Below are 24531 nucleotides of genomic sequence, written 5' to 3' on the forward strand. Positions count from 1 at the left end.
ACAGAGATTCCCAATGATTCATAACTTTCCTGTGTGTTTGATTTCTGGAGTTTTCAAGCCCCTCTTTTTTTTTTTCCCCCATTCTCTTTCCGTCTGGGTTTAGTTGGTTAGGATGTTCTTTACTTTTTGCATTTCCCCCCTTTCTTCCCTTATTCTTTATTAAGTGTACAGTGGTGTATCTCATAATTTGTACAATTCTTTAGGTTTGTCCACCATATTTTGCAAGATACCTAGACTGTACCTGGACTTTGTTTATTCTGCCGTAAATTTTTTACTTGTGAGCCCTGCTGTGCAATGTCTATATTTGATGTCAATCTTTTGCTGACTTTCTACTGTGTCTCTTTGGAAGGTCTTAATCTTTATTAAAAGGCTTAAAAACAATAATTTCTATCTCTATATACATTATACACACATATCTGTTTGTATAAATAGCTTAGCATTGTCAATAATGCTAAGCTACCTCCTTGTAATTAGCAGTAGTATTAGTAGATAGACAGATAGACAGATAGACAGATAGACAGACAGATAGACAGATAGACAGATAGACAGATAGACAGATAGACAGACTTGCACTTTTGTTGCATTTTTTTTTGTTGCACAGACTGGCTCCATTAAGCACATACAAATTTTTTCTTTGCACTTTATTGCTATTTGTGCACCTTTTTGGTGCCTTGGGAATATTGCCTATCACTGGCCGTACATTGTTTACTATATAGTGATATCACTCACTTTGCACTTTATTGCAGATTTTACACCTATTGTGTATGCACTATTTTTTTATATTTGCATTTTTGCACAGATGTGTACATTGCACTTTGATATGTTTTGATGTCACAATACACCTGAAATTGGAAGGTGAATGTACTATTAGCTATTTTTGCATGGTATTTATTGTTTTTGGAACGTGAAGGCATTATTAGCTATTTTTTGCACTGTATGTATTATTGTTTTAATGTTCCCCTTATTCCTATGTATTTAAAAAAATGTTTGTACTGAGATACCAAAAAAAAAAAAGTTTCTCTCTGCACATACTGGCTTCCTACTGGTACTGCTGTTTGTAGCAACCCATGTTCCCATTGCATCTATATTGCCATCTCTAGTGCCACTTTCTGCTGAAAAGACTACATTATCTTGTCACTACTGTACAATTTTTTTGTTACCTCTTAGAACAGCGCTACACCATTTCTTTAATACATTACAATTCCAAGTGGGTACGGTTTGACCCACACTCGGTGTTTGCAGCAGTTCCCTCTTCCCCTTTTTTTCCCCCCCTTTCGTTTGTGCCTTATACATGGTAGCGCAGGAATAATTATCCATTACAATATAAGATAGATAGATACCTCCACTAGCTCACACTCGTTGTCCTTGTCTAGGGGTTCCCAGGGTTGATAACCCAGTAACTGTAGAGACAGACACTTGAATTCCTTGTTAGGATTTTTATTTTGCATAAAAACAGTTGAACAAACTCGGTCTCTAAGTTGGGAATAGAGGGTATCAGGATAGAGTTTAGCTCAGGTGCTTGAAATTGCGGACTTCAATAAAAGTCTCTCTCTCTGTACACAATCCAGGGAACAGCCACTCGCAACTGGATTCTTGGCTGTTGGATAAATCCTTAAGTTTGGGTTTAGCAGCCAACAGGTAATACTAGCCAAAGTCTCTCACACAGACTTGGTAGGAAACTTAGTTACAACTGGAAGGGTAGAAGTAGGAACTTTTCTTACTGTACCAGAATCTTTCAGCCGGTCCGGCGATACTGTAAGAATTGTGGATTCAATCAATGTCCATGGCAGCTCAGCTTCCAGGCTCTTACCGAGCAGCCAGCCTCGTGCGTGGCCCTTCCACTGAAGAGTCCTCCCCTGGTCGCGTGTAGAGTTGCTGGGCCTCTCCAAAAACGAGACGGCACCGGAAAACCTTAGAATCCTCCTTCCAGTTACTGGGCCTCGAACTAGCCAGTTCTGAGGCTCAGAAACGGATGGATCCGCACACCAGGCCATGAGGGCCCCTCGGGGGCTGGTCAGGAGGACCAGGACCACGGAGTCAACAACAACTTCTGGACCGGAAACCAGAACTACATGACTTCGGCACCTTAAGTACCCCTTCCTGGATTACGCCCAATGATTGGTACCCAATGCGTCCAACTAGACAGTGTTCTAAAGCCTACCACAGGTGTACAACCCCAACTATGAACAGGCAGAACTTCTATACAGCCCAGCCAAACTGATGCCAAAGTACAATTAACCCCAAGACTCACTACAGTTTTGAGCAAAAACTAGATTTAAATACATAGCGCGTACTCGTTAGGAGTACTGGCGCCACACACACACATACACACACACACACACACACACACACACACGTGTGCAAAGCAGGCTGAGAACACACACTGCTGCTAATTACAAGGAGGTAGCTTAGCATTGTCAACCTGCCAACAGGAAGTTTGGTTATTGGCAGGATCTCCAGGTAGAAAAGTTTGCAATAGATTCACAAAAGATTGTACATATTGTAAAGAAACTGTAAAAACAGATTTTTACATATGGTTTTAAAAACCTTGTTTCTATGTAGAATTTGCAATTCGTACTACTCAAAGTATGTGCTTACTGAAAATGCACAATATTTCATTTTTTTTTTTTTTATGTGGCTGTACACCATCTGGTATACCGAATGAATCCCACATTGTATAAACTACAGCAATATACAGTTCTCATCACTCTTCAACATCTGTAAAGTTTCATCAAGCATTTGGGTAACAAAGGATCAGAGATATGGCGGCTCATGTATGTGTATTTGTTTTCTGCTTCTGACAGGTTTTGTAAAGCAAACTGCAATGAATTTGACTTGTATAAATCCGTGTTCACTCAGCCAAAAAGAAAAAGGAATGAAAAAAGAATGAAAAAAGAACGAAAAAAAAAAAAAAAAAAAAAAAAAAAAAAAGATATAGCCATTTGCCCATTACTAATTGGCTTGATGATATAGACAAGCCATACAGATGTTCCTCCTATGTATATCTTGCCCTTATACAGACCTCTGTACTTCTCTGGTCCCCTGCCTCTGAATACAGACATCTAATAACAACTCACGCTCCCCACTTACACAGGAGGAGGGAGGAGACCGCAGGAATGCATACACATTCATGTTTTTACATGAGCTGTGGCTGAAGCACTTAGAGAAAATGAAAACTGGTTATATGTTGTCATCTATCCTCTCAGAGACAGTTACCTGCTAATGGTGAGAGCCAGATCATCTTCACAGGCCTTGATTTTGTTCTGGGCTTCTAAATGAGTCATTCCATCGGTGTTCTCCCCATCAATGGCAATAACCACATCTCCAGGACACAGTTCAGCCAAAGCAGCCTTGCTACCGAGTGTCACCTGTAAGAAGGCAAGAAGTCCAGTGATTATTATTATATAGCCGCAACAGTTTACGCAGCGCTTTACAATGTATAGGGGGAGAACACAATTGCAGTACAGTTCAATACAAAAGGGCCCTGCTCGTAGAGCTTACATTCTAAAAGGGAGGGGGTGGTGGTACAAAAGGTAATAGCTGCAGAGAATGATTTGATGGGGACACTCGGGGACAGTTGTTAAGTGGGTTTGGGATAAGCTTCCATGAATAAAGAGTTTTCAGGGATTTCCTAAAAGGTGGACAGGGTAGGGGCTGATCGGATATACCGGGGCAGGGAGTTCCAGAGGATGGGAGAGGCTCTGGAGAAGTCCCGAAGGCGAGCTTGGGAGGAGGCAACAAGGGAGCTGGAGAGCAGGAGGTTATATTTCATTTCAAGTTATATAACATTTGTAGGCAATAGGATTTAAAGAATGCTGCCAGAGCTGCATTTTCTACATGGTACTCCTGGACAAGTGCCTAGAGCAGCCAGTCACAGCCAGGGTTCCATGGAACCCCAAGGTTCCTCCAGATCAGAGGTCTCCAAACAAAGGCCCAATTTACTGTCCCAGTTTACTTGGGGGAAAATGTCTCGGCATCAGTGGGAGTAAACAATGCCCCATCTTTGATGTCAGTGAGAATTCAGCCCATTGTTGGTGTCATTGGGAGGGACTGTGCCCCATCGTTGGTGTCACTGTGAGCAATTATGCCCCCTTATTGGTGTCACTGGGAGCAATTGTGCCCCATCATTGGGAGCCACTGTGCCCCATTCATTGGGAGTCATTTTGCCCCATCATTGGGGTCAATTGGAGGAATGGTGTGCCATCTTTGGTGTCAATGGATGAGATAGTGCCCCAAGGGCTGGATAAAAGCAAGCAAAGAGCTGCATCTGGCCCCCAGGCCACAGTTTGGAGTCCAGATGTTGCTGCCTCAGGGTGAACGTTCTCAATTAATAAGCATGTCGGGGGGGGGGGGGGGGGGAAGGAGAGCCAGAGTCACTACATTTCTGCAATACATGCACATTTGTGTGTTTTGCCTTATTAAAACCACTGCGAATACAGAAAAACACCCATTGACTTCACAAAAAATCCAGCGTGATCTGAACTTCCCATTGTGCCTGAACAATACTGCCTCCGCTGCACTGAAATTTAAAGCAGAGTTATCAGCCCTACTCATGTTCTTGCTGCTGGACTACAGAACACCTCCCGCTTATGTTATGGACATGAGGAGTGTGTTCTGTAGTGTCCTCATTGGCAACAACCGCCCCCTCCATTTGTCCTGATCACCAATGTCAGCAAAAGATGGAACAGAAAGTGAGGGGAAACCCTCCCTTACTCTATCCAAAAAAGGGAAAAAAAAAAAAAATAATAATAAAGTTTTGGCCTTAGTTCTACTTTAAGCATGGCTGGGGCATTGCCTGGGTACAGGTAACATTTCTCGGATTGGATTGTTGCCCTGCCAATGTCTAAAATAAACCCAATTATTCTCTCTAAGCATTAAAACCGAAATGAGAGTAACATAGAAAGGAAAGTGTGTATTTTTTGTATATCAGTACACAAACCACATCCACAATTCTGCTTTATTATTATTTGGGAAGTGCTGGGGAAACACACACTGAACATTTAACAAAGTTTCTTATGTTAAAATTTTAGGGAAATTAAGAAAAAAAAAAAAAAAAAAAAAAAATGAGACAAGATCTGCCCATAGTAAACAATCAGCTTTCGTTTTTTTCCCACGAAGCTTAAAAAAATTTCACATGCTGATTTGTTCTGCTCCGGTTAAAAACGCAAAGTTTGTCCCTTTATGTATTGCTTTTAGCAGTGACATACGGAACATTGTAAGGAATTTGAAATTTGTCTTTTTATGGTCACATATAAGGTAAAGAATAGATTAAAATCACATGCTGCCTGTCTGTCGGAGGATATTGCCTCACTCCTTAGATCTTCTGCTTTCATCACCGTGGGCTGTACAAGTGACGACTTAAAGGCACATTCCACCCTGTGTAGAAAAAAATAAAAAAAAGGAAGAAGAACGGGGGAGGGAAGGGCACCCGTATTGATAAAAAAAAAAAAAGTATTTTTTGCATACCAGTGGATTATGGGTGCAATGCAGGCTCCTGCTGACTATCCCCCCAGCTGCAGATCCACATCAAGATAAGACCTTCAGTTAAGGGACTGGAGGAAGTATCCATGGGTTACAAGTACAAGTCCCTCTGCTGCAGTGGATAAGTCCCATGGCGTTTTTATTTATTTAATTTTCTGATTCCTTTGAACAAATGCTGTAGCTGTGTGCGCGGAGTCCATTTCAAATAATGATAGGAGCGGGCAGAAGGGCGTTACATCAAACATGCTCAGAAAGCTGGACTTCTCTTTTAAGTTGTACTTTACTGTAGCAATAATTGTGTGCAATTCAGGTTCTCTCTAAATCTTCAAATTCAGATGTATTTAATGGCTCAATTCAGCCAAAACCAATATATTTTTTTTGATAGGATGCTGGAGAGTTTTACTTTCTAATAAGTTATTATTTTGTAGGGACTATCACGGAGATTTCTGTGGTTGAGTTTCAGGCTCTGCCCACCAGCTGTGGCCTCTTTCTGTTGAATTATATTTTATATGACGAGGAAACATGGAGTGCTAGAACACGTTAAAGTGGAAAGGAACCGTTGGAGAACTGGTCCAGGCTCTGCAGGAATCCCGACAATGTCGGCATCCACCCAGATGCCTGGGTCAGCATCTGGCTCAGCCTCCCAGAGCCTGAGCCAGCCCCTCCATAGCCCAGTGCGCTGGTGAGCGCTGGAGGGGCAGAGCAAAGAGTCGGTGACTGACACCTCAAAGCGGACCAGAGAACTGATCGATTAGTGGTCTTGGATCGCTCAGTTCTCGGGTCCGCTCTGAGCTGTGAGTTAGTTCAGATGAATGCTGCATCCACCTAGCTGAGTATGTACGTTTGTTTTTCTAAATCCCATACTTTTTAAACCCGGAGATAAAACCGACAGTTAATTACGCCCCAATTCACACAAACATGACCCCACACAAACTCCATGAGTCAGGCAACTGAGTGGGCACAATGCACTATGACTGATCTTACAGTGAAGACAGATTTTATACTGCACCACCGGGAGTCCCCTTTACGGCCAGTTCACACTAGAATGCGCATGTTGCTGTGTGTTTTGACAGCCTGTTCATTCCAATGGGCTGCAAAATGCACTGTACCATGGAAAAAGCAAGCACTACACCAAACTGCATGGTACTATGGTACTTCGGTACCATGCAATTTCACTGCATTTGCAGTGCCATTAACAATCTATTGGTGCCCGCATGCAAATCACAAGAGTAACATGTTCACCTACACTATGAGGAACACGCACGAAATGAGCTTTGCCCACACTGCGTTCTATTGTAAACCCCCCCCCCTTAGTGGTAAACCTATATGTTTCTGTTTTAATACGTTTTTATTGGGTTTTACAATGTCAGGTTTCATGTGACAGTGTAAATATATTGTGGGGTGTGAAACAAGCAAATGTCACGTATGCCAAGCAAAATTACATTCATCTTGGCATGTGGACTTATCATGCACAGGATTCTGAAAAACAACAATATGCCATTATGTAAACCACCTTGTAATGTAGGACATGTATAGATATTGCACAGAGCAGCCTCGATCCTCCCCTTCTGGGATCCCCCACCTGCGCTCCAGGCTCCTCCTCTTCGTCGGTGCGGGCTCGCTCCCTAATTCCGCTGCTGCATGCATTGACACAGATGGTAGGACTTGGCCCTGCCCCCCCCCCCCCCCCCCCGCGTCACAGCTATCAATCTAACCAAGGACTGCGCTCGTGCAAGTCCATGGATCAGATCAGGCTCAGAGAAGAAAAAAAAAAAAAAAGGGGGAGGATTCAGCAGCACAGAAGGTTTTTCTTTGTGGTCGGCATAGAGGACGAGGATATTCACCTTTGCACCTCAACATGAAGCTCCAGAGCTGACTTAAAGGATAAGTTGACCTTTGGGAACAGGTTACATCTTCCCCCGTGACAACAGTACGGGGAGAAGGTCCCTGTGCTAGCTGTCATTTTCTGAAATCAGCGTGGCCAACATGGCAGTATGATTCATGCACACAGCTCTGTGTGTGAATGAACTACAAACCCTGACATCCTTTGTGGCTGTTGGCTTGTAGTTCTCAATGGGATACATACAAGATTTATGGGCATACAGATACTCTGACAGATCGGGAGGAGACCCGCATGGCACCTGCGAACTGCTGATTGCTTGTGCAATGTTTTACAGGCTCAAAAAAAAAAAAAAAAAAAAAATATGATAAGAGGTAATGTGAGAAAGGAATCTTGTTGGTTTCTTTTAGTGAAGGAAGAATGCGTGTTATTTTGCAACACCTTTTGCTAACAATGTAGTATTGAAGTTAAAGCAGACATAGTATTTATTCTCCTAACACACAAATCAACATTGCACAGAACTGCAGATCTTATATAAACAAAATGAGGACTTTCTCACCACTAGAGGTAAAAGCGGGAATTGTGTCATGTCCATGGGAGATACAACGAGTGCTATCCGGTTCCTTTCATACCAGCATCGACAGAGTATGGATACAAACTGATGCAGCAAGCAACACTAAAGCTGGCCATACACTACCTGACTTTTGCCAGATCACATGAAATTTGCTACGTAGATGGCCCTGTTGGCCGCCTTCTGCCAGACATTTTTCAATTCAAAAATCAAAAGGAGCTGGCAGAAAATTGTCTGCTGAATGGCGGCTGCATCCATTCAGAACATAGTAGGCACAACAGGCAATTTGTCCATCTGCTCTGTAGAGGGTGGAGGATGCGGGCAGAACGAAAGAAATCAAACAATATATGACTAGCCTTACCACACATCTTCTGCCTCACACCTCGTGTTGCCCAGTTTAGGGTCACAGCATTGGTCATACCCTGCTACAGCTTCTGCTTCTCCACCAATCACTGCATTGTTTGCAAGGGACATCCCAGAGGCCTTCCCAACACAGTTCTTGTCATTGATTTGTACAGGTTTTCCATCCAAGGCTGTCTACAAACAATATGGCCTATATGAATAAGGCCTGTGCCTTTATGGATGTATTTCTGCAATTAAAGCGTTACTAAACCCACATCAGGAAAATCAGTCTGTATATGCAGTAAAGCATGCTTGTTATACTCACTGTGGAACCTAAGGGCTTAATCCTCCACATTATGTAAAAAGGCTGTTTGATTCTCTCTTTTCTGATCATCCCCTTCTTTTACTGTCCCCAATCCATTTTTTTTTCCTTGGGAGGGTGCACATCAGCTCTGTCCAGACAAACTCAGGGGTCATGCAGCCTCATAGAACAGTTAGAGGAGAATGAAAACTCCTCCTACCAGACACTGATAGAAGTCATAAGAATGATATATACTGCTGATGAGAAAAGGCATTTAGCAGTTCAGATTAATTAAAATAATTGTATTTCAAAATACTGTGGAAGACCAGATCTAGTGAATGCAGGGTCCTGGGTTTATTAACACTAAGACCTCAGTAAACATGTGAGGTCTTTAACTCCTGGTTTGCCAGCTATTTTTCAGATACCGTATAACACACACTTCTTTCCCCTTAAAATCAGGGGAAAAATCGCGGGTGCGTGTTATACGCCAATCCCCCGGCGTTGTGAGCCTCTGGGCGGCTTTCAGCCGCCTATGGCTCTTCTCGGCGGCTTTGGCCGTTCTCTGCAGCCGAAAGATGCCTAGAATGGCCGCAGATCGCCGAGAACTACAGAGTGACGCCAAGATACACAGGACATCCGGCTCTGTATCTCGGCGGCGCAATTTTTAAAAGGAAAAGCTGCAAAAAAAAAAAAAACTGACAAGGCTGCAAATGACACCGACAAGGATGCAACGATGGACAAGGCCGCAGATGGACACTGATAAGGCTGCATTGATGGGCATTTAAATGTAAGGTTTTTTTTCCTTAAACTTCCCTCCTAAACTTGGGGTGCGTGTTATACGCCGATAAATACGGAATAATAATTTTTTTATATTATATATATATAAAATCTCTGGGTCCCCAGCATCGGCCTCAGGGAGAGGAGGGAGTGCTGACAATGGATGGGCTATGGGAGCCTATGGGCGACGCCACCACTTCAGGCTCGTTGTCAGAGCAATCTGTCCTCTCCTCTCCCCTGCAGCTGCCGCTAGCTGACACTGGGGGAGTCACGCGGCCGGAGCGACCTGAAAACAAGTATATACCTGTCTTATACGGGTTAGTTAGGAGGGAGGGGACAGTTTTAATGCTAGTTAGGTGTATAGCTGAAATTCCACTTTAATTCTTACAGTAAAACATGTATTAGTTCTGGATAGAGTGGAGCGGATTGGTTTTATTGCTGTCTGTGCCCCCGTTGGGGAGATTCACCCTCTATTTGTCCTGATTACTGTTATCACTGAGAGTGAAAGAAAATCCCAAAATGTGGGGTTTGTCGTCAGGGCAGGAATAGAGGGGAAAGCTTCCAATGGAGACACTAGTTCTGGTAACCTGGACCCTCCTTACTTCCTGTTCTGGCTATGGAACAGGAAGTGAAGGGAAAACTCTCCAATGAGAAACAGATTGCTAAGAAGCTGGAAGGGGTTATAACCCTCCCTTACCCTATCCAAAAGCAAAAGGGAAGAGATGATGCATGTTTAAATGTAACTGTGCGGTAGGGGGGTCACAGAACACTATACAGAATGCCTCAGCTGTTCCGTCATCTACTGGGAGCTGCTATCCTTCCATGAGAAAATAAAAGTCTAGCCTCTGCTGTATACATAATGTGAATGATATTTACATTGGATGTGTGCAAGTCCATCCAAGAGAACAAGGAAACATATGGCCAAACATTTTAATGCGGGAATGAGGAATTCCGCAGACCAGACAGATCTTATCTGTGCCACAAATAACTTTTCCACAAACACATTCCCAGGCTAATCAAACAAATGTTTGGATGACGTAAAACTTCTGACGAGAATAAACACAGTGAGTGGCTCTTCTTATGTGACATTGCTTAAAGTGTTTGTTACCCCCAACATTTTATATTCCTGATATGTGCCTGCTGTACCATGTACTTGTATCAAAAAAGTCTTCTGTTCTCTTTGTATTGCTTCCTTTGTTTGAAATCCTTGGTGTTCCTGCCAGTCCCTATGCTTTCCTATTAACAACTGACCACACTAAGCAGGAGAACACACCATGGTTTATTCTCTAGCTGTGCTGGGAACTCAGCCTGCTCTCCTCCAAATTAGACTTGTCCTGACACACCTCCCCTGCACAGCCATTCATTGGAGAGCTTAGTGTACTGTTGCTTTTCCTCCCCCAGCTCTTACGCAGCTGAAAAAACAGAATGTGATCACTTGCAAAAAAAAAAAAAAAGGAAGCAGTATTAAGGGGTGTGTTTGTGTATAGATAAAAAAAAAAAAAAAAAAAAAAAAAAAACACCCCCCTTAATACTGCTTCCTTTTTTTTTTCTTTTTTTTTATCTATACACAAATGTTTTGCCTTTCCCTTCTATTTTGAACCGAATGGATTGTTTTACAAGGTGATTGATTAGAATCACTTTAAATCACTTTTTTTAAATAACACATAATTACCTGCTCTGTGCAAAGGTTTTGCAGAGAGCTGCCCCAATCCACCTCTTCTGGGATCCCCCACCAGCGCTAAGTGCACCCAGAGCAAGAGGTTTGCTCTGGGAGCACAAGTGCGTGCTCGCACCTGAGCCACCTCTGTGTCTGCTCCCTCCCCACTGGCCGTGATTGACAGCAGCGGGAGCCAACAACTCCTGCTTCTGTGTCTAAGCCAATGAGGAGAGAGCATCCCGGAAGAGCTTTGGCTCTCGTGCACATCGCTTGATCAGCTCAGGTAAGTATTGGGGGGGGGGGGGGGGGGGGGCTGCAGGGGAGATGCATCCTGAAGGTTTTTTTTTATCTTCTTAACATGAAGATAAGAAACCTTGAGCCTTTAAAGTTGAAGATAGAAATGACACTTGGTGCTCTGGATTGAGACAAGTACACACTATAGAGGGATATGCTTTGTGCTATGCATATGCTAGATCTGAGGTTTACAACCACTTTAAAAGGCTGCAGAATTTCGATCCATCTGTGGTCAGCTAAAGTTCACTTCCAAAAGAAAAAAGGTCAGGACATGACTATGCTTTTCAAGAACTAGATCCTGGACTTTTATTTGAGGAGCTCTCTGAATGCCACACACCCAGAGATAGATATATATATATATATATATATATATAAACAGATGAACCCAAAGAGTGGCTGCATCCGATTTGATGTAGTCATTGTTTGGCTGGCAATATTCTGCTGTATTCCTGCGATATGCCAACAGATCTGGGGGGGGTGGATGTATTAACTTTGTATTGACACTCCCAGCAGTTTGCATATGGCAGTGCGAACCGCATGCGAATCGGATGTAATGCGGGAACCTGCAGTGGATTCGCAGGGCTTCCTGCATCGCACCTATGTGAATCGAGCCTGAAAACGCAAAATTAACTTATTGTAAAATATTAGGGGATGCAGATAGGCTGGCCTAAACCCAAAGGATGCATTGAATTTTTTATTACTTTATTAGGGCTTAATTTATGCATGTTGGTCTCTGAAGAGTTAAACAGGGTTTTTAAAAGGGAATACCAAACTGCAACCACAAGGCTGGTGTTTAGCTCACTTGAATAGGTTGGTTTAGGTGGCAGCACTTACTGCCCGTTGAATGCAACACGGGGGAGAGTTTTTGAAAGGGTTTAAAATGTATTTCCTAATGAACCAGCTGAAATTTGCTTAGTGGGTGGCCCCCTTGGACCCCTCCAACTTTACTTGAAATACCAAAGAAGCCAGGCATAAAATTGTTGGTCAAACAGCCGCTGCATCCAAGCATATGCGGAGCCAGCTGTGAGATTACAATAGCCACAGCACAAGATAACAGTACAGATGGTGCAATTGGTTAGATTAGATGGGTATATCTTTAGGTGTATGGTCAGCTTAATGGGCACCCAAAAGGGACCTCCTGCTGCTGCCCCCATTGAACAAATCTGCCCCCTGAAATAGAAACATACATGTCTATCAGTGGAGAAGATGAAGTCAGAGGGGTTTATTTACTAAAGCTAGGGGGCAAAACGAGTCACATTTCTGCATAGAAGCAAATCAGCTTCCAGGTTTTATTGCCAAAGTTTAATTGAACAAGCTGCCTAATCTGGCTGGACCAATGACAATTAGTTGGAAAATAAACCTCTGGGGTAAGGGTGAGCTCAGGCATGTTTGCATGGTCCACGTGCAGAGCCCGCCAGGAAGTCGGTGCTGCGATGCGCTAATCACAGGCAGTGAGACATTGTCCCGATGTGCGGCTGCAGAGATCGGGCAATGTCTCACTGCCTGTGATTAGCGCAGCACCGACTTCCTGGCGGGCTCTGCACGTGGTCCATGCGAACACACCGGAGCTCATCCCTACTCTGGGGGTATCAGCATAGATCTGCAGGTGCTCATAGACATGACAGTCATTGCTCTGTCTGGAGGAAATCATCCACTATCCATCAAATGTCTATCATACTCGCCTATACTCAAACAGTAGGTCATTGTGAACAGAAGCATGCCAATGGGCACCATTATTGGAGCTGGCAGATAACAGTTTACATAAAACAGACTTGCAGCAGAGGACATGGTGTACAATCAAAGGACTGCATAGTTGGGGAGGTTACACAAACAGCTTTACATGGTCAAGCCCATAACAGCTGCTATTGTTACTTTTCCTGTTTGTCACAGGGTGCTGAACATTGTCACTTTTACTGTTTACACAATGACTCAGAGCTCTGCGATATGTACTGCTGACCTGATAAAGACAAATACCCAGCAGACATGACAGTAACAACCTTGCCTTCCTTTTTAAAGCATATGTAAAAAATAAATATATATATTTTTTAAATAATACAAACCTATATTATATTTCTTGAAAGGAGACTCTTCCTGTATGCCCATCTTGTGATCCGGTTAGTAGGCATCTTCTATTCCTTGCTGCCGCAAAGTAGAAACCCTTGCATGCGTGTTCCTGGCCTTAGCTGTTTGCATCCATTAAAGCACAGAGCAAGTCACCCCTCTGCTACCTCCTCCCAGCTCCTGCAGGAACCAATCGCTCACCTCTACCCAACAACCAGGACAGGGCAGATTGTGGAGGACCTGGATGCAGCAACAGCAGGTAAGTGTTTGGGGATAGGGATAGGGATGGGGGGGGGGGGGGGGGGGGGTTTGATGAGTTAATTTACTGCAGTACTATTTACCATAATGCTGTGAATGCATTGAGCAATACCATGTTTTAGCACTTTAAAAATGCTGCAAGTACAGAAAGAAATGCCTGACCTGCCAGAAATCTAGTGAGCAGGCAGACAACATGGAGCCTTTCCGGTGTTCTGCCTAATACAGTCCGCCCATCAAATGCTGTCCGCTCCGTACTGCGCATGCGCAGTACGGAGCAGCCGAAGCTTCGGAAAAACTCCAAAGTTGAACGGCGCCTGCGCCGTGAGTGGAGGAGGTAGCCCCACTATCCAAGCGGACATAGGGTAGTGAATTTTAGAGGGCCCCTCGCGGGCGAGCTTCGCTCGCCACGCTTCGGGCTCGGCCTCGCTCCGCTCGGCTCTTTTTTATTCTAACTCTATGTCCACTTGGATAGTGGGGATAGAACCTGGACTCACGGCGCAGGCGCCGTTCGTCCTCGGCAATTTTCGGAATCTGTGTTCCTGTGTACTGCGCATGCGCAGTACGCAGGGGACAGCATCTGATGGAGGACACTATTTTACAAGACACCGGCAATGAAATTGCAACCACTGTTATCTGTATGGTGTGTGTGTGGGCTCTCGGGAGATGCAGTTCTGGGGGTGTTCCTACATCAACAGCAACTGAGCTCACAGAAGCTTCCCCTGCAATCATTTTACAAGCGTGGTGATGTCACAGGGAGTAACCAAAGCCGTTTCTCATTACAGGAAGAAATAAAAAAATAAAATAAAAAATAAAAACCCTCACCTTCTTTATAAGGCCCCCTTCACCCTGCGGTAGGGCACCAGCGGTAAAGTGGTGCTATTTTTACCGTCATTTTATCAGCGCTATTTGGACGCTAGCGGGGTGGTTTTAACCCCCCGCTAGCAGCTGAAAAGAGGTTAAATTCACCCGCAAAATGCTGCCGGAGTGGCGTTTTGCTAGTGGTATCGCATCGCTGCCCCATTGATTTCAATGAGGAGCAGAGGTGAGTTCACCACTTCTAAGAAGCTCCACAGAAGCTGCTGGCAGGACTTTTTCTGACGCCCTGCCAGCGCACCGCTCCAGTGTGAATGGAGCCGCTGTTTTAGGGCATTTTGCAGGAGCTATTTTTAACGCTATAGCGCCTGCAAAACGCTCTCAGTGTGAAAGGGGCTTATAGAAGTTGGTCTACTGCTCTTGCATAACATCTTCAAGTCATAACTCATCTGAACAGCGGTTAGGAAGAGAAATAAAAACAAATGTCAAGAGTGAAGTAAGGAGGCTGCTGAGATATACAATCATGGGGGCAGTCTGCTGGTATCACCTAAGGGCTCATTCACATGGCCTGCAGCACAAATAGGAAATACACTCCATGCAGATGGTGTGCCTGGTGGGAATTGTACACAAAACCAGCCAGCCTTTGAGTTTGTAACCTAAAAAGAACCTTCCCTAAGTAAAATATATAGGTGCCGTCATAGCAGACCTCTTTCTGAACCAGAGAGTTATGCCGCGTACACACGGGCGGACTGTATGGCGTACTTAGTCCGTCGAAACACATTTCAGCGGACAGTCCGCTCGTGTGTGGGCTTCAGCGGACTTTTTCAGCGTGCAGTCCGGCGTACTAAGAATTTCGGACTAAGAATGGCGCATGCCCAGAAAGGATTTACACGGCGGAAGGGTGCTTTGCTGTGTATTGGACTTCCTATTTCTAGTCCCGTCGTACGTGCTGTACACGTCATCGCGCAAGCTTTCGACGGACTGTTTGTACATCCGTGTGTGGTCAAGTCCGTTCAGTCGAAAGTACGATGGACTGTCCGTCGGATTGTATGACGAACTAAGTACGCCATACAGTCCGCTCGTGTGTACGCGGCATAAGAATATGGACTGTTCAGACAATACATTTCCAAAGGGACCTGTCGGAAATTTTTCTTGCTAGTTATGTTTGATAATTAGTACAATATTAGCCTATAAAAATCGAATGAGCAAGTCTGCATGATCATAAACAAAATAGGACTATAGACAAGACAGAGACCATAGCTACACATGTGGGAAGTTGTCTGAGAATTTTCGTGCCATTTTAGCAAGTCTGCTTTCCAACATGGGAAGAGGACAAGGACAAAATGCAAACGATCGTCCATTGAATTTTTGAATAGAGAGTTCTAAGCTTAAGCAGTGTCAGCCAGGATCCTGGCTGCAAAATAAACCATCAGTTAACGTCACTCACAGAAGGCATAAAACAAAGACTCCCCTACAGCCTCAATCTGACAAATGTCGATCAGAAATGCCGATCTTTATCAAGGTTCTGGTCTGCTATGGACTAGTAACAGCTCAGACACAATTGTTGCTTTTAAACTGATTAGTATATCTGAGGCTACTCTATGGCAGGCCGTAGATCAGGGGTCTCCAAACTGCAGCCCGGTGCCAGATGTGGCCCTTTGCTTGCCTTTATTTGGCCCTTGGGGCACTATTCCTCCCACTGATATAAGACACTTTCTGCCAACTGACAACAATGGGGCACCATTTCTCCCACTAATACCAAATGTGGTGACGTTTACTCCCACTGATGGCAAGACAATTTCCACTCCTGCTGTCATCAGTTCGGCCCCTTAAAATTCTGAAGGACGATAAACTGGCCCTTTGTTTAGAAAGTATGGAGACCCTTGCCGTAGATGATGCAATTTTTCTTTCCTGCAAGAGAATCGACCGATTTCACCATCAACACAGTCCGTGTTAATGGGGAATCCCTCCTGTAGAGCCATTGTGTTTCTCCCGGCGGGGGGGAAGGGAGTCGCCCCTGCCAGGAGAACACAGTGATTTTTGTTAGCATCTATAGCTGCTGGCAATAACAGAATGCTAGAAATCCGATATACTGTCCATACATGCAGGGGGGGGGCAGCTGAGATTCCAACCATCTGACGCCAGCTTTAAAGGGTCCTGTGATTCTAATGCTGAGGTTGCTGGACTAGTACAAGTGTGATTTATTGTTAATATTTCAGTGCTCGCGATTTTGTTTGGAGTTCATTTATTCAGAAAGTTCTGATCTGAATGCTTGTTTGGAGCCATTAATGAGACCAGGGGGGCTGTCTTAAGGCCACCCAGCGCATGGGATTGTGACAGAATAGTAGTTTCAAGGCCTCCCCCCCCCCCCCCCCGAGGTAGTTAACCACTTCAATACCGGGCACTTAAAGTGGTTGTAAACCCTTACAAACCACTTTGACCTACAGGTAAGCCTAGATTAAGGCTTACCTGTAGGTCCAAGAAATATCTCCCAAACCTATACGGTTTAGGAGATATTTGCCCGAAAACAGGCACCGCTGTCTACGGTGCATGCGCCTTAGACAGCGGCGCTCAGGCGCACTGAGCGCGGCATCCTCGATGACGAAGACGCCGTGCGTCTCGGCTCCTGTGCGCATGAGGGGGAGTGACGTCATCGCGGCTTCGCCGAATGACAGCGGCGGAGCTGCGAGACCCCACCGAGAAGATGGATGCGCCGAACTACAGGGGACAGCGGTGACATCGCTGGCTCCTGTGTCAGGTAAGTGACACATAATGAGCTACTATGCGATGCATAGTAGTCCATTATGCTTTGCCTTTGCAGGGAATGAAAGAGGAAGTAAACCCATCAGGGTTTACTTCCTCTTTAAACACCTTCCTACCCAGACCAATTTTCAGCTTTCAGCGTTGTCGCACTTTGAATGACAATTGCGTGGTCATGCTACACTGTACCCAAACTACATTTTTATCATTTGTTCCCACAAATAGAGCTTTCTTTTGGTGGTATTTGATCACCTGCGGTTTTAAATTTTTTGCTAAATAAAAAAAGACCGAAAATTTGGAAAAAAATATTTTTTTTGTTTCAGTTTTAAAACTTTGTAAATAAGTAAGTTTTCTCCTTCACTGATGGTTACTAATGGGGCTGCACTGACAAGCACTCATGGGCGAGACAAATTGGCACCGATAAGTGGCAGGGATTGGCAATGATAGGTGGCACGGATGGGCGGCATTGTATTGTACTAATGGATGCCAATCAGTGCCCAACAATGCATGCCAGTGATGCCCATTGTGGGCACTGACTGGCATCCCTGGTGGTCTAGGGTGGCATACCTGGTGGTCCAGTGTGGGCATCCTCGGGGGGGGGGGATAATCAATCAGCACAGACCCCCCCTGTCAGAGGAGCAGCCGATCGGCTCTCCCCTACTCGCATCTGACAGACGCAAGTGAGGGAAAGCCAATCAACGGCTGTTCTTATTTACACTGTGATCAGCCGTGATTGGAAAAGGCGGATCATGTGGTAAAGAGTCTCCGTCGGGGACTCTTTACTGAGATCGTAGTTGCGGGGTGTCAGACTGACACCACGCAACAACGATCGATGCGATGCACGCCCCTGGGGGAACGCAGAGGCTCAATATCCTGAGGACGTCATATGATGCCCAGTCAGGATTTTGAAACCACTTTGCCGCCGTCATTCTGCTATATGGAGGGCAGCAAGTGGTTAATTGGGCAGTTAGTTAGGTGGACGTGTCTTGTTTCCTGCCAGTTGGGTTAATAGAAAAGGTTTAAGGTAAACTTAAGTAACCAATAAAAGGTCATGTAGCCAAGGACCAAGTCAATTGACCACTGATGGTCAGCTGACCTTTAGGAACATTCCAGAAGATTAGGTCCCATGACCTCTTGGAATGTTCTAGAAGGGTCAAAAGGCTATAGAAGGCAGTGCAACAGGCGCTATTTTACAGTTCAAGACCCCACCTCCCTTGTCGCGGCCCTATAATATTGTGGTTTACTCCTCCCTCTCTCAAGTGATTAATAGAAAATTTTTATACTTGTCATCAACCTGAGTCGTAGTGGCTGGGTTGCTTAGACCCCTTTGACACAGAGGGCGTTTTGCAGGCCCTATAGCGTTAAAAAATACTGCCTGCAATCCGCCCTCAAACAGCTGCTCCATTGTCTCCAGTGTGAAAGCCCGAGGGTGTGCTGGCAGGGCATGAGGAAAAGTCCTGCCAGCAGCTTCTTTGGAACGGGGCGTTTACCGCCCCTCCACCGCTGCTCCCCATTGAAATCAATGGGGCAGCGTGGCAATACCGCCGTCAAAACACCGCTATTGGAGCGCATTGCGGGCAGTTTTAACCCTTTTTAGGCTGCTATCAGGGGTTAAAAAAATCGTCCCTCTAGCGGCCGAAATGCGCCACAAATCCGGCGGTAAAACACTGCTAAAAATAACGCAAACGCTATGGGCGGCACAGTGTGAAAGGGGTCTTATTGTAAGGTTGTTTTGAGTAATTAAGTTATTTGTGAATTTATCTACCTATGAATGGTTACGTGTTTAATAAAATAAATTGAACACCAATAATAAAGGCCGCGGCAAAGTTTACTCCACTATTTTGTTTGTTGGTTTTATTTATAGGTTATTATTTCTGTCTACATTCCCATAAGGAGTTGAAGCAATAGGGTCAACATGGCTGCCAGGTAACTACCACAGTATTTCCAGAGCGAGAAGTCAGCATTGGCAGTCTCTCAGTATCAGTGGAAACCCTGAACACTCCATCTTCCAAGGAAATGATTAGAGATGCCCCCGGGCATCCTATGTTCACATTCCATCCTTCGGGTATAACCAATAGTCAGTGACCAGGTGGTCAGCACATTTCAGTCACTGCAATGCCAGCTGTGATTTTTACAATAGGAAAAGATTTTCTCAATAATTTACCAACGTGAATCACCACATCATGGAACACAAGTAACTGTCGTGCGTGATAACCGCCAGAAGCGATTCGGGCTAATGGTTACAGCAGTGCTGAGACTTGTTTACAAGTATGATCTGACAGGCAGATGTTCCCCCTCATGAACAGAGAATCGTTGTGCAATACTCCCAACACAACAAATCACTTCCATCACACAAACAGAAGACATCTGCCTACTCCACTATGCAGATTTGGTCTCATACACATATACTTATGAATGATGCAGTTTCACCTGGGACGTCTGCATGGAGTGTGTAGCTTCTCCCTTTGTTAGTATGATCCTGAAAAATACTTGTAGGTGAACGGGGTCCCTCTATTGTCACATGTGTAGTAGGGGTATTAGACCATGAACGCCATTCAGTGGGCAGGGAATTAATAGATCTATGTAGGAAGCCTTGCATATTATATAAAAGCTATATAAATACCTTAAAAAAAAAAATAAAAAAAAATACAAAAAAAAATAAAATAAAAAAAATAATACTTCCACTTTCTGATTTGAACTGTATTATCAATCCAAAAGGGCCTACGGCTGGTTTCACACCTATGCGTTTTTAGTTTAAAAAAATAAAATAATAAAATTAATAATTTCAAAAAATAAAAATTAAATTCCTAAATCATCACTTCCCCTCAGCGCGGGAAGGGCTCAGCTCTGCCCCCTCCCTCCTGTCAGTCATCTGGGACACGTGACAGGTCAAAGATGACTGCGCAGCCAATCTCAGCGCGTGGCGTTGCTCACGCATGCGCAGTGGGTGCCCGGCTGTGAAGCCACAGCCAGGTGCCTACAGTTGCAATACCGGCGCCGCCGAGCGGAGCTTCGACCCCCCCGCATCGCTGGACCCTGGAACAGGCAAGTGTCCAATTATTAAAAGTCAGCAGCTGCAGTATTTGTAGCTGCTGATTTTTATTTTTTTTCAAATGGAAACTCCTCTTGAGGCTGGGTTCACACCGCTGCAGCAGCGAGAACCAGATGTGATTCGCACCACACTGCAGTGCAAATCACATCTGATCTCTGTGCAATGCGAGTTCAGCCATACAGATAGTATGGCTGAATTCGCATCGCACCCGCCGCAAACTCGCACAGGACCCTTTTTTTGGTCCGCAGCAGAATCGGATCGCATGGGTGTTCACACCATGCGATCCGATTCCTGTCCGAGTTTGCACATCGCACTGCGATATGCGAACTGATCTGGGGGTGTCATTAACATTTCACTGACACTCCCAACAGTCCGCATAGGGCAGTGTGAACTGCCGTCGGGAGGCATGCGATGCGGGAAAACGCAGCGGATTCGCGGCATTCCCGCATCGCTCCAGTGTGAACCCAGCCTGAAAGCTCCTAAAAGTCTATGTGTGCATGGACACATAGAATAACATGGAGAGGTGTTTTGAAGCTGTAAAGAAAAAAAAAAAAAAAAAAAAACACCGCCTGACGCCACTAAAATCAGCTGTAAAAACCCCTTATGTGCATAAGCCCATAAAGTGGTTGCAAACCTCAGACATGAAATATGAACAAAGCATATCCTTCTATAGTGTGTATTTATCGCAATCCAGAGCACCAAGTATAATTTCTCTCTGCTGCTTTGTTCCTCTGCTTTCACTTCTGACAAGTTTTCCTGACACCAAGAGAAAAAAGGTGACGGAGTGGGGATTTCCCTTCTCTCCAATCAGCTCTCCTACTGAGCTCTGCAGAGTGTAATGTCAGCCCTCTGCCCCCTTTTTTTCTGACAGCTCAGACAAGCTTTATAATTGCTGCACTTTGAATGGCTGTAGAAAAGAGAAGATTGCAGACAGGTACAAACTTATGTAGGAGGATTTTGTTTAATCTCTGTATCACCTGAGGCCAGTCACTTCACTGGGGAATATGTGGAGGGTTTACAACCACTTTAGGGTGGGGGTAGAAGGCACAGGTGAATCATCCATCTCTGCTGCTGGCAGCCCCGTCAAACTATGAGAAGCTGACAGCTGCTGCAGCTGGACAGGGCACCGAGCGGTACTACAGTTTAGTGCAGTATGGGCAGACTGTTTGGGGTTGATTTGCTAAAACTAGAGAGTGCAAAATCTGGTGCAGCTGTGCATGGTAGCCAATCAGCTTCTTAAATTAAGCTTTGACAAAAAAAATAAAAATAAAATAAAATAAAATAAATAAAAAAAAAACCCTGACTTTATATCTGCTAAAGCGGAGCTCCACCCATATATATAATAAAATTTGGCAGCAAAAAAGCCCCCCCCCGCCAGGCACTTCAGGTCTAGCATGGATTCGGGGGGATCCCCGCACCAAAATTAAAAACAAATGGTGTGGGGTCCCTCCCAAAATCCATACCAAACCCTTATCAGAGCATGCCGCCCGAGTGAGCGCCCCCCCCCCGAACCATACCAGGCCACATGCTCTCAACAAGGAGGGGCTTTGTTTTAGCGGGTAACCAGCGGCGAGGAAGAAGACGGCAGGAAGAGACAAGACAGAGCTATTATTAAAAAGGAATTGTCAAAAAACGGCTTGTGTTTTTATTATATTTCACTGCTTTTTTGATGAATAAGTAGGGGTACCCCTACCCATTCACATAGGGGGGCGGGATCTGGGGGCCCCCCCCCTCTTAAAGGGGGGCTTCCAGATTCAGATAATCCCAGCGCAACGACAGCTACTGCCTAGGGTGGTCAGGAACAGGCCCTTGTCCTGATCAACATGGTTTGGGGTGGGGGGGGACAGAGCCTCCCTGCCCCAAAGCATCCATCCCCCATGTTGAGGGCATGCGGCCTGGTATGGTTCCCCACGCCATTGTTATTTTGTGTTTTTTTTTTTTACATTCAGCTTTCAGCAGGGAACCCCGTTGACAGCTGATGACTCATCGGTTGCTAAGGATGTGGTGGCTGGCTTCCTGGGCCCCCTGCTTAGAAACCAGCTATATACAGTGGTAAAATAAGAACCACAAAATGTACCACTTGCGTTTCTAGTGCAGCTCCATTGAAGTCTATTAGCCGCAAATCGCGGGAAAAAAAAAAAAGCACAAATATGAATTAGTACCATTGGAAACCATGTTAAATGGACTGTAGTGTGTTTCTGCAAACTTCAAAACGCACTTTAAAAAAAAAAAAAAAAAAAAAAAAAAGGGGAAGAAGAACGCATAGGTTTATGCAAAGAACACCTTACAATGAGGGAAAATAATTATTTCATCCCCTGCAGATTTTGTACGTTTGCCCACTTACAAAGAAATGGAGGGTCTATATCATTTAAAATACACCATGATAAGAATTTGTGACAGAATATCAGCCAAAAATCCTGGAAAAAAAATAAAAATAAATAAAAAACCACCACACATGATATAAATGTTATAAATTGAGTTGCAGTTCAGCGAGTAAAATAAGCATTTGATCCTCAAGCAAAACATGACTTGTTACTCGGTGGAGAAACCCTTGCTGGCAATTACAGAGGTAATATGTTTCTTGTAGTTGGTTACCAGGTTGGCACACATCTCAGGAGGGATTTTGGTCCACTCTTTACAGATCTTCTCTAAATCCTGAGCTCTCATTCACACCAAACGCGGGTTGGAAAGACATCTGTTCAGGTTCATGCACAGATGTCTGTTGAAATTGCACCCTGCAATTTGCCAAAAGTAGTGCAGGAAATTCTTTTGGAAATCGGTGCGGTGCCATATTGGGACAGTGCCATTGCCGGCAATAGGCTGAACTTTGACATGTCAAATCACGCCGACGTGAACGGGGCTTAAGGTTTCTTGGCAACTCAAAGTTTCAGCTTCCTTCATTAATTTTCTATAGGATCAAGATCCGAAGACTGGATAGGCCACTCCATGACCTTAATGTGCTTCTTCTTGAGCCACTCCTTTGGGTTACTGTCATGTTGAAAGACCCAGCCATGACCCAGTGTTTTGGCTCAGGGAAGATGGTTCTCATCCAAGATTTTACAATGCGGCAAAGTCGGCCTGTACCTTAAGCAGAGAAACAGCGGCCGAAGCATAATGTTTCCACCTCCATACTTGACTGTACGAGTGGTGTTCTTAGAGTCATTTGTCAGCATTTGTCTTCCTCAAGAAGGCACATGCACAGTAATGCCAATGAACATCTAAAAATAATTCAGAGGAGGATTTGGAGAAAGTGCTGTGGTCAGATGAGACAAAAATTGAGTTCTTTGGCATTAAAAGAGGAAGTAAACCCTGATGGGTTTGATTCCCTGCAAAGGTAAAGCATAATGGACTACTATGCATTGCATAGTAGTCCATTATGTGTCACTTACCTGACACAGGAGCCAGCAAAGTCACCGCTGTCCCCTATAGTTCCGAGCGTCCATCTTCTTGGTGGGTCTCGCTGCTCCGGCGCTGTGATTCACCAAAGCAGCGATGACGTCAGTCCCGCGCATGCGCACGGGAGCCGACACACGCGGCATATCGCTGCGATCTGCGGCTTACCCAGTGTACAGCCCGCATGCGCCGTAGACAGCGGTGGCTGTCTTCAGGTAAATATCTCCTAAACCGTATAGGTTTAGGAGATATTTCTTGGACCTACAGGTAAGCCTTAATCTAGGCATACCTGTAGGTCAAAGTGGTTTGTAAGGGTTTACAACCACTTTAACTCGACTCATAGAAGGTAAATCGCACATTAAACACACCTAGCATGTTTAGTAGTGCGTTTCCCTATGCCTGGCTTCACTGTGTGCCTGATCACATCTCAGCACTCAGTGGTTTTAGACAAGCTATTGTTTAGCAAAAAATTTTTTTTTGTGGCCCATAGACCTCAATAAGCCTGGCTGTACACATGTGATGCACATGATTTTGCACCCCAAGAGTCTTCTCCTCTGCTATAACTGCTCTCCCTCCCTTGTCCAGCCCAGGAAATGGTTAAAGCCTGAAACATGTACAAAAGGATTGTAAAAAAAAGGCCAATAAAACAAAAAGAGCTTTGAAATCACCAGGAACACGCCCTGCTCATGGTGCTCAGGTGAACATGCAGGCTTACGAGTTGGTCCTGGTCAGGAGTTGTCCTTACAGGTCTTATCACATTGTGACCTTTGTGTTTACATAAGGCGGAAGGTGAACTACTTTAAGGATTTAATCGGACCTATGCACAAATCAGTCAGAATGGAACTATTCATTGTCCAAACTTTGGGTTAATCTTCAGCTGCATTGTACTCCTGATAAGCCTGGCCTCCACCTCATACATCACTAATGATGG

The 24531-nt window shown here is 44.7% G+C and overlaps 1 protein-coding gene across 2 annotated transcripts in view; it reads right to left on the reverse strand.

The window, feature by feature from the left end:
• Positions 1 to 24531, reverse strand: part of PDLIM1 (PDZ and LIM domain 1) — an 82172-nt gene that overhangs the window by 51804 nt on the left and 5837 nt on the right. For both annotated transcript variants that reach the window (XM_077454295.1, XM_077454296.1), the window contains exon 2: positions 3217 to 3368. In XM_077454295.1, the coding sequence (XP_077310421.1) occupies positions 3217 to 3368 (152 nt within the window). The remainder of the gene's footprint in view (positions 1 to 3216; positions 3369 to 24531) is intronic.

This window comes from Lithobates pipiens, unplaced genomic scaffold (genome assembly GCF_037356315.1).
Source record: "Lithobates pipiens isolate NorthernLeopardFrog02 unplaced genomic scaffold, aLitPip1_a1.2 Scaffold_25, whole genome shotgun sequence".
Lineage (NCBI taxonomy): Eukaryota > Metazoa > Chordata > Amphibia > Anura > Ranidae > Lithobates > Lithobates pipiens.